At 35.2% G+C, this 11896-nt stretch overlaps 1 protein-coding gene across 1 annotated transcript in view; it reads left to right on the plus strand.

Moving 5' to 3' along the window:
* The window catches only part of ADGRV1 (adhesion G protein-coupled receptor V1), a 552025-nt gene that overhangs the window by 212095 nt on the left and 328034 nt on the right, over window positions 1-11896 (plus strand). The window contains exons 78-79 of the mRNA XM_024125341.3: window positions 4973-5215; window positions 9162-9569. Coding sequence (XP_023981109.1) covers window positions 4973-5215; window positions 9162-9569 — 651 coding nt within the window. The remainder of the gene's footprint in view (window positions 1-4972; window positions 5216-9161; window positions 9570-11896) is intronic.

Below are 11896 nucleotides of genomic sequence, written 5' to 3' on the forward strand. Positions count from 1 at the left end.
TAATGTCTAAAGCTCTTAGATGAGCAATAGATGTCACGCTTAGAGTTTATTACATTATGAATTTTTGTAAATAATCTCATCACTTGTGCACTTAAGACTTAAACACAATGTTGTAAGTCAGTAATAAAAAAAAGCTTGTATCTCAGTGCTAAAAAAAAAAGCTCATCAATTTTCTCTGTTCTGTTTCTTGTCATTTCCACGATTCTTCCTGGCCCACCTGCTCATTGTGTGAATGATCCCTTGAGTCATTTTCAGCCAGATTAATACCTCTGATTACTCTGAATGTTTAGTTTTTTGCTTTTATCATATTGATAGATTTGGTCACATCATGTTATATTCATAGATTTCATCCAGAATGAAAGTTCTCTCATTCTCTAGAGAGTTCAGTTCTGACCCACTGAAGAAGCACTGAGGCCATGCTTGATGAGCCTTTGGATAAATTTCTATTGGTTCATGTTGCACATGGCACCCAGGAGCCAGATGTTCCCCCCTCTTTCTAAAGGAACCTCCATTATTCAAATGGTATCGGTCACTGATGACCTAACAGAGCTTTGGTCATTTAGTAATCATGTGTAGCTTTTTTTAATGACTATTTCATGATACTTTAATGCCTAAGGAGCGCTCACTCACTAGTGTTTGTTCTTTGTCTACTACTTAATTTATTAAACTCAAGTATTTATACAAAAACTAGCCATACTATTATGAATGTTCAAAAGTATCATGATTTCTTTGTACATGCCAAACACTTTAAACAGCAGAAAAAGCATTGCACAAATAAAATTATTTCCAAATGTATAGCTATATTTAAACTCATTCTAAATAACAACCCTATAGATTTAACTCTTTATTCATTTTTTCTCTACCTGTTTTTTCACTTTCTGAGAATTCCTGAAACAGTTATATTGACCTTCTCTAAGGTTACAGTGATACATATTTTCATACCTTCCCAGAACTGTAGTAATTTTATTGGTTCCAGAAGAGAAAATAATTGTCTCAGATCACTTAAGGTTACATGCTCTTGGTTATCAAGAGCTCTTTGTTCTTTGTTAGGACCACAGGTCCTGGTGCTTCTCTGAAGCTGTTTCAAATGAGAATTGCTGGTCATCTGATTGGTGTTCATTTTATGACTTGACTTGTGAGAGCAACATGTTTTTTTTAAGTTCATGCTTTATAAGTTAATTTTTTCAACACCATGTGTTTTCTTCAGAATGATTTGTTCTTTAAATTTTGCAGTGCCAGCTTTAACTTATCCATTGCCCTGTCACTGTTGAACATGGAGCTGGTCTATTAGTGGTATTGGAAAGATAGACCTGCCTTGTTAATATCTTGTTAATATTTAAGAAGACAACCTAGAGGCTTTACCTCATAAGAAATGAGATAACAAATCTGTGATCTTAGTGCATCTCTGCAGTTCATCTGTTCTATCGTATTCAAACAAACATACAATTGCATCATCTTTCAACTTCTGTGTGACCAACAGTACTCTTTAACTTCTTACTTGTTTTCATCTTCATTTGTATGTGTTTCACAGGTCCTAATAATTTATTCCTATTTTTGGTGCAATTCTTACTTTTTCTAGGAATAATTGTTTTATTAACATTTTTATTAACTCTTTACTAACATACAAAGAGAAGAATGTTTATCATTCCTTAATAAGTGAATATATACTTAATAAAAGATATAACTGTCTTGATATGTTAACATTCTCCTACACATTAAACTTAATAAAATATTAGGTACACACTATTATACTCACATTTTTCATTTTAACCATTTTTTAATACATTACAATAACTTTTCTCCTTTAAGTACCATTATAGATTCAAATTCAACTAATTTTAATTGCTTACTAAATGCTTTTCTTTTTGCAACTCAAATAGTCATGTCATGGACACTGAAAGATCTATGAAGCTAGTCTTTTGTCTTTTCATATTGCTTTAAAAATCTCTGGATGCTTATTTGCTTATAGAAATAACCTGTGTTCTAGAGCCATCTTGATTTTTCCTGCTCTAAGACATCCAATCGACTGTTGTCTAAGAACTTGATTTCTTTCATCAAAAAGAGTTTCAGAGATCTGAATCTATGTTCTGGAGATAGGCATGAGAGGTCATGGTTGACAAAGATGCTGCTGTGAGCCATCTTGGTAGTGACGGAGCTAGAAAATATGTTTTTTAAAATATTGAGTTCCCACTGATTTTTTTTAAACTTGGGAAATTCTAAGAATTTTCCTTTTAAAAGTTTTTAAGGGGCTTCCCTGGTGGCGCAGTGGTTGAGAATCCGCCTGCCAGTGTAGGGGATATGGGTTCAAGCCCTGGTCCGGGAAGATCCCACATGCCGCGGAGCAACTAAGCCCATGCACCACAACTACTGAGCCTGAGCTCTAGAGCCTATGCACCACAACTACTGAGCCCATGAGCCACAACTACTGAAGCCAGCGCGCCTAGAGCCCGTGCTCCGCAACAAGAGAAGCCACCGCAATGAGAAGCCTGCGCACCGCAGTGAATGGGTAACACTAGACAAGTTGCTTAGCCTTCCTGAGCTTCCCAGACTTGGTTGAGTTAATAATAGGGCTGTTAGATTAAATGAGATAATGACTAAGAGGTTTTTTCACACGGTTCTTGGCAAGGAGTTGGCCCTTCACAAGGGAGGGTTGCTATATTCAGAATGGATGGGAACGGATCCCGAGGTGATTCAGTGACTTGAGTAGTAGCCACATCAATCCTGATGACAGGGGAGTGACAACAAAACAACACAGCAAACACAATGCACGCTTTCATCTGTAGAGTTACACCACTGATTGATGGTGGTTTCTCCTAAAGACACTCAATTGAAAGTTCTTTTACTCTATCATATCTCTAATTATTGTCCCTATAGTTATTCAAAATTTTCATTTTCAAGTTGTAAAGAATTTAGGTAACTTTCCCCAGGTCAATTACTTGGCAAAGATTAGAACTCATCGTTTGAATTCCAGTCCATTTACCCTTTCTCTGCTGGGTATCTTACTGTTCTGTGGTTCTGTCTTACGGTTCTGTATTAGCAAAATGTATAAAGGTCATAGTTAATTAACTTAGGATGCATTTCTTAGCCCACAAAATCTGTTTAAACCAAACAGATTGTCTAAACATTTGTTGCAAATATTTTGAAAAAGTATTTAAGTAAGACATTTCATTATTACTTAGTTTGCTTCTGAGCAGGTCTGGGCTCAGGAAAAAATTATTTTATACTAGTTGGGCAAAAGATCATCCTGGAATGCTGCTGCCCTAACTAGGAAAGGAACTTGAGTTCTTGTGAGGTCTCCAGTCATATTTAGGTCCAGAGAGGTTCAGATAATGATCTGTGAGTTTTGCTTTCCTAATATACTTCAGGCATATTGTTTGAGTAGAGTATTTTGTTGTAAGACTGGAAGATTCCTTTTGTCTCTTCTAATTATGGGTTGGCACCCATCTGCACACTGTTCAATTTTCATGGTTCCTTACATGGTTCCTTATTTAGATTATAACATATTCTTTTGACTCAAAGTAGTTATAAGTAATATTTTAATCATCATCACAATGAGAAGAAATATTATGCTGAAAAACAAAGACCGGAGTATGTTGGAATGTAATATTGAAATCCTTAGTTAAATGAAACTTGTGAATTCAGGCTCATTGGCCATTAGGGAATAATAGTTATTGAATACCCATACTTTTCTAGTGCTTCAGTTTATTGTATTTGCCAAGTTTAGTTTCTCAAAAGCGGGAAGAGTGCATTTACCTTCATTTCAATATTTACTGAGAGTTGATGAGCAAAAGTAAAGCATAATATATACCACAGGAAAACTAAATATGTTTCTTCAGGCAATAAAAAGAGATTAAGTTCATTTATTGTGCTACTAAGAAGCAACTCATTTTGAATAATACTAAAGAATTTGTTGTATTGCTTCATGACATAATGATTCTCATTAAAATGATCACAAAACAAATGATGAATAAGGTCCTTGCTGATAAATAAAAATGATGCATTATAACAAATTAGACAATGATACACGCAGTTGAAAATGCTTCAGCTTAGCTCTTAGAGTTGTGCTAGGAAGCTAAAAATGCTGCTAAGATTTTTAGATTATTGTGTGAGAGCAAGTAAGTAAAAACAGGTGATTGACAGTATGTTATAGAATTGAATTCAGGCTTTGAAAAATTATTTGAGATTGTTGAGAAAGAACCGAGGTAAAACATGAGCAAACTGTAACCAACAGACTAAATTTAGATTTCTTGATACAGAATTTAGGGAAATTTTGAAAAATACATCAAATCACTAAATTAACTCACCAATATTTGGTCATATTTTTGTAAAACCCTTTAAAAATAAAACCTTACAAAGTTGAAGCTCCCTTTCACTCCTATCCCATGTTTTTTCAATTCCACACCCTGCCCTGCCCCCATTGCCACCCCTCCACCTGAGATAACTACCATCATGGTGTCTTATTTTCCTTTTTACTCTTTAAATAAATATGTATCCATTAACAAAATATAGTCAGCTTTATGTAATTTAAAATTTTACATTTATTGTAGCATGCCATACATATCATTATGCAACTTGATTTTTTACTCATTATCATGTTTTTGGACCCATCCATGTTGAAAAATATTGAAATAGTTCATTTTTTTAACTACTAGATAACATTTCATTGTACGAATATATCTTATGTATCCTTTTGTTTATTGAAGTATGCATAGATTGCTTCCTGACATTGATTTTCTAGTAAGAAGCTCACCCAGAGAGAGTAAAGGTATTAAAGAAACACCAAAAATAATAAATCTCATGGTAATCTAACATAAAAATTTAATTCTGTAATTATACAGAATGTATCTCTAGATTTATACTTATTTCTGTAATAATGTATATGAATAATACTATTTCTTAATATCAGAATTATCTTAAAATAGAAATCTATTAGTAATCATCCTTTTTTTTTTCCCTTTTATCTCATTGTCAGATACCTCAAGTTGGAATGCATTTTTTTGTGGAACTGTATGAAGTAACTGCTGGAGCAGCCATAAACAATAGTGCCAGATTTGCACAGATTAAATTATTACAGAGTGATAAACCTTCAAGTCTCGTGTATTTCTCTGTGGGTTCTCGGCTGCCGGTGGCTCATAAGAAGGCCACTCTAATCAGTCTGCAGGTGGCCAGAGATTCTGGGACAGGACTAACGATGTCTGTTAACTTCAGCACCCAGGTAAGCATGCAGTATGTATTATCACACAGTAAGGTTTTCTTCTTTAACTGTAGCATGTATAATGAAACAGAGAAGAATTGATATATTATTTTCTGAATTACCATCATAATTCACATTATGTTTATTACATTAAGCTTTATCCTTGAAACAGTTCAATTTTTTTCACTTAGATCATGTTTTAAAATGATAGTCTTTTGTCTTTTTTTATCTTTTGGAAAAGTTGATTATACAGTGCAAAGCATCTTACATAAATCTGTTCTATAAAATCTGTAGAGAGTTGAACTTTCTTTAGAATGAAACTGTATAAGACCAGAAACAAAAAGTAAGGGTCTTTGTTCTGATTTTTACCTGAACTAGTTGAAAATCTTCTCAGGGCTTCAAATACTAACTGATCTTTATGTTTCTTTAAATCCATGAGTTCATGAGGTCTCACAGCCACTTTTCACATCCATCATATTAGGTGATATCAAGTGAAAGAGAGGGAGTAGGTGGGTATCCAGGGATTCAGAAGAGTAATGCTACGAAACGCTAAGCAACTAGAGCCTGGGGCTGGTCCACACAACATGCTATACCTTTCGAGCTTTATGTTTTAAACTTTATTTAGGAGCAAAACTCTAACATATTAAAGCAAAAGTGTGCATCTACTTTTCTTCAAGCATGATTGTAGAGGTTGGAGCTTGCCCACCTCTCTTCTTTCCCCTTGACTCATATAACTCCCAAAACCCCACAATTTGGAAACTACCATTCCGGACAGTGCTACCATTTCCCCGGTTTCAAGATTTCAAAGCTGATGACACTTTAGGCCTCAAGGAATCAAAGTTGTTTTCTGTTTTTTATACAAAGTGCTGTTTAGTATGTCTTTGGTTGTTGAGTGGCTCAAACACATAGAACATTCTGTGTATAAAATACATTTGTGCAGCCAGTTTGCTGTAGCAATCATGTAAGTCAGGCATCCGAGGTTAAGACTGGAGCTGTGGGTAATGAGCTGTCCTGGAAGCTTGCCAGGCAGAAAAGTTGTCTTTATGACAAAGTCTACAGCTTGGCAGGTGAGAAGACGACACTGTATATCATATGAGACTCTAGAAATAAACTCCATCCGAAATAACGTTGAAATAGTACGAACATGAAAAGAAGTACTTTGATTCATGGAGATTTTGGCATTTTTTTTCTTTTAAGCATTTAATATGGTAAGAGAAATGAGAAAAAAAATATGTGCTTCCTTCTTCTTCCATGAAATATATATCATCATATGCTCACTACTTTGTAGAGTGGAAGACTGGAAGAAGGGATAAAAAGATTTGAGGCATACTTTAGTTCACACACTCAGTTGAAAGGGGAGTTGAAAATGCCAAAATAAGAGTGTGAATGCCAATATCTCTTACCATATTTATTTATATTCTTTCTAGATTATTCACAAATGATTCCTTGCAAAATGCATGCTGTCACTAGCATGTAACTCATAGCATTTTTATAACACTATAAAAATCAACATAGAGGATCTCTGTGGTGATGAAAATGTATCTTGACTGTATCAACATCCATATCCTGGTTGTGATATATTATAATAATGCAAGATGTTACCAACGAGGGATGTTGGGTAAAGGGCACAGGAGACCACTCTTTATTATTTCTTATAACTGCCTGTGAATCTATAATTATCTCAAAATAAAAAGTTTAATTTTAAAAATTAGAAATAAAAGTTTTACCTCTCTGGTATGATTTTATTTTCCTGTTGCTTCATTGTCCCTGCATTTTCTCTCTCAATGCTAGGCATATTGTTAGAAGAGAAAGTCATATAATTCTAGTTTCCAGTAGCTGACAAGGATGAGAAAATAATTATGGACCAAGTTGCTATTCTGTTACAGTGATATTAATTTTGCTTTTACTTTAAGCATATTTTAATAATGTAGTTAAAACAATAGCTGTAGCAAACCTACCCTTTGGTAGGTCAGCATTCCTGGTACATAAATACTATATAAGTTCCCTTATATCTACATATTTGTGATCTAAAGTTAAGGGATATAAGGATTTGAGATAATGAAAATATCACTCATTCCAGTTATCTTTAAATTAAATAGGCCTATAGCTAAGCCAAATTTGAAAACCAATTCCAGATATTTCATTTGTATATATGTGTACTAGACCAAAGCCCACAAGTTCAAGAAAGAATATGCCTTTCCTTCTTATTCTCACATGGCTTATTCTATCAAAGGCTATTTCTGTGTTGATTTTCGTTGTTGCTTTTAAATTGCATAGTGCTTCTTTTTTGTGTCTGTTATATGTATTTGATAAACGTAAGAACATTTTGATTGTTCCATTTCCTTTAAATGTCTGAATTGTGAAATAAATTCTGTCAGAAAATGAAAATAGTGAACAGAATGTATATGTGCAGTTTATAGTAATCAAATCATCACCACCTACCTTAAGAAATCCAACTTAATCAGGATCTTAAAACTAGCTGCCATGAACTCTTCTCTGATGCCATCCTGCTTTTTCCTTGCAGAATAACCTCTCCCCTTCTCGCAGATAACCTCTATCCTATATTACATGATGCATTATTACCTTGTTTTTATTTATAGTTTTACCACATACCATATGCTGTTTAGGTTTACCTGTTTTGGAAATTATGCAGATGAGATTCTTCTAGTTGTATTGTCTTATGGTGCGCTTTTTTTGCTCATCAATGTTTTTGAGAAATACGTGTGCTAATGTGTATAGTTCTTTCATTTTTCCTGTTATATGGTATTCCAGTGGATAGTTTAATTTCTCCATTCTGAAGCCAATAGACTTTTGTGTTGTTTCCTTCAGCAAGGCTTTTTTTTCCCTACCATTATGCTGCAGAGGCTCTTGAAAACCCTTTTTCTTCATTGATTTTTCACTTTTTGTAACACTTGGTCACTTCCTCCTTCTGGATGTGTGCTCTTCTCCTTTGGGCATCTGGAGCACCACACTTTCCTACTCTTAACCCTTTTCTCTCTGGCAGCTCCTTCCTGTTGCCTGTGTTGGTCTTCCTGACCAGTAAATATTGGGGTCCACCTAGACTTACTCTCTAGGCTAGACCATCCATACCTGTTTTCTTTAAATATCATCTATAAAATGAGAACTCCTGAATTTTTATCACTACCCTCCTCACTGCCCTGGATCCAGATTCATATATCTGATTGCTCTTACCTGACATCTTCGTTTGAATTGTCTAAAAGGCATCTCAGGCTTAATATATATAATACATAACTCTTGATTTCTCCCTTAGCGCTATTTCCCCCCAGTTTACTGCCTTTCATTCAGGCACACAGCCAGGAGTTCTCCTCATTCTCCTCGCCTCTCCATCCAGCATTGAATTAATCAGAAAGTCCTGCTGACTCTACATTCAAAATATATTTTCAGTCTGAGTACTTCTTACTCTTTCTATTTATACAACCTAAACTACCGTTTGTTTTTTTTTTTTGCAGGAACTAATGTAAAAACATTCTATCTCTTCTTCCTGCTTCCATCCTCATTCCCTGCTACAGCCTAACTATCCACAAGAGCCAGAATACTCATGAAAATATGAAATAAAGTGTGTCTCTCTCCTGCTGGAATCCTCCAGTGTCTTCCTGCCATACTTTGTGTAATGGACATACATGATCTGACCCCTGGGCATATATGCCTTTGAATATCTTCAAATTGTTAGTAAGCTCACAATTGGGGAAATTCTGTGAGGCAGTAGTGATATTTCTTTTCTAATTCTCTTTCTTGGTCTATTCTAAGGCATCCGTCTTTCCTGATCTCATCACTGTATGATGTGTATTTATCTCTCTAATTTGTTTTAGGAAATTAGAAAAAGTATAAAACCTGTTTTAATAGTAACATTGTTGTGGCCCATCAGATTGTTTAGGAGAAATAAAATTTGTTTAGGACAAGATCAGAGGTTTATAGTTTCACTTAAGTGGTGTTGTTTAACTTCTAGGAGTTAAGGAGTGCTGAGACAACTGGTCGTACTCTCATATCTCCAGCTATTTCTGGGAAAGACTTTGTGAGAACTGAAGGCATGTTGATCTTTGAACCTGGCCAGAGAAACACCGTATTGGATGTCATCCTAACACCAGAGACAGGGTCTTTAAATCCATTTCCTAAACGCTTCCAGATTGTGCTTTTTGACCCAAAAGGTGGTGCCAGAATTGATAAAGTGTATGGGACTGCTAACATCACTCTTGTCTCTGATGCGGCTTCTCAGGCCTTTTGGGGGCTTGCGGATCAGCTGCAGCAGCCCCTGGATGGTGACATTCTCAACAGGGTGCTCCACAGCATCAGTGTGAAAGTGGCAACGGAGAACACAGATGAACAACTCAGCGCTGTGATGTATTTAATAGACAAGGTAAGAAGCCCTCGCAAATGTTAGCAGTTGCAACACTGCTTCATACATTTTTTTTCATAGAAATTTACTTTATGTGGGGAAGTTCTTTCTAAACATAAAACCCCAAAGTCATAAAGGAAATGATTGATAAACTTGACCACATAAAGTGTAAACAAAATTTCTCTTTGCATATACCACAAGCAAAATCAAAAGACACCTAATGGTTATATATCAATTATATCTCAATAAAACTGGGGGGGGGGAGTAAGAAAAAAAGAGAGCGCTAATAGGTGTGGGGAATATTTATGCAAATATATGTATAACAAGAATGTTTATTTCAGCGTTACTTATAACAACAAAAATTGGGAAAAATAGCTATTAAGAGGGGCCTGGCATATCCATAAAATGTAAAACTTTTTCATGATTCAGACATATAATAATTAGAAGAAGACAATAGTGAAACCGGCATTGAAAATGTGGATAATCACATGGTAGAGTTGAAATTTTAACAATAAAATACAAGATACCCAATTAACTTTGAATTTCAAATAAACAATGAATATATTTTTTATTATAGGTATATCACAAATAAAAATAAATATTTTTATTTACAAGCACTATTTGGGACATACTTATATCAAGCAATTATTGGTTGCTTATCTGAAATTCAAATAGAGTCACCTATACTTTATCAGGCAACCATTTTTTTTTTTTTTTTTTTTTTTTTTTCCCGGTACGCGGGCCTCTCACTGTTGTGGCCTCTCCCGTTGCGGAGCACAGGCTCCGACGCGCAGGCTCAGCGGCCATGGCTCACGGGCCCAGCCGCTCCGCGGCATGTGGGATTCTCCGGGACCGGGGCACGAACCCGTGTCCCCTGCATCGGCAGGCGGATTCTCAACCACTGCGCCACCAGGGAAGCCCTGGCAACCATTTTTATGTCCCATATGTACTGCATATGTGCTCTAAGATATCCTCGAATTCAGGAATACAGAATAGAACTTCCAAGTACTGATACAACGTCATTCTATAAGGTCTTGTATTTTAAGTGTAATTGTTTCATATTTGTAAGCTTTATTATCCCTCAGATTCTAACTTCTTTGAAACAGAATCTGCTTTATGCTATATATTTCTTTATAGGAAGAGCTCAACAAATCTTACTTATTGTTTAGTTAGTAGTAGAAGTGACTACTTATTTATGTTCAGTAGAAACAGCTACTGTGCTAAAAAGAGCAACAGCCTTAAATGACTCACTATAAAGATGTTCTGGATTAAACTCAGCTGTGGTTTTGGGCAAATTTTTGTCATGACATAATAATCTATCCCTTGATTTTCCTAGGTATGGTGCAATGAAAATTATTTAAAACGCTGTCATTTGGTTTAATAATAGTATTTGTCTTTTAAGACTGCTGGATTTGATATGCAAATTTTTAATTTCATTGGGTTTTGGTTTCCAGGTCATTGAAGCTTGGTAAAACACAAGTCAGGAGGCATTGCCTCTAATTTTGTGTTCTAGGATACTTGAAAAACCACAGGAATAATATCTTCTGTGAAACTTTGATAGACCCTCCTTTCCCATAAACGTCGCCCCTTTTTTTTTTTCTCTCCTGACAGTTTTTAAAGTTTTCCCTGTGGTTGATTCAGGTTTTCCACTTTTTCGAAAGACAGTTTTGATAATTTGGGGAGTTCTTTTCATTGCTGTTTATGTAAAATGGCTATTTAGATCCAGCATATTTCTTTTTATCATATACTTTTTAATATTATATATTATATATTTCAATAATTATTTTTTACATTTGATTTATTTTATAATCATATGAATGATGATTTAGACTTGGCTCTATATTTTCCTACCTGGTTTTGTGTTTCATGCTTGCAATAATTTTGACTGAATTGTCTGCAGACTGAGTCAGTCTGTGTTGTTATTTTAGGACGAGCAAATGGGATGTTTTGAGTCAGGGAAGGGTGGCTGTCACAGGTGCCTCCTGGGATTGGCTGTTCATCATCTCTGTCTCCCTGGAAAAGTTAGGCATCCTCTTTCTGCCTCAGTTTCCTTATCTGGAAACAAAGAAAAATAACACTAGCATCTTCCTCACCGGAATGTTGTGAGAATTAGAGAAGTTAGTATAACGTGCTGAGAACAGCACGCTTGCAAACCAAGGGTTACATGAATAGCCTTTTTGTTTTATTTATTTATTTATTATTATTTTTAAAACATTTTTATTGGAGTATAATTGCTTTACAATGGTGTGTTAGTTTCTGCTTTATAACAAAGTGAATCAGCTATACATATACATATATCCCCATATCTCCTCCCTCTTGCGTCTCCCTTCCACCCTCCCTATCCCACC

This window comes from Physeter macrocephalus, chromosome 8 (genome assembly GCF_002837175.3).
Source record: "Physeter macrocephalus isolate SW-GA chromosome 8, ASM283717v5, whole genome shotgun sequence".
NCBI lineage: Eukaryota > Metazoa > Chordata > Mammalia > Artiodactyla > Physeteridae > Physeter > Physeter macrocephalus.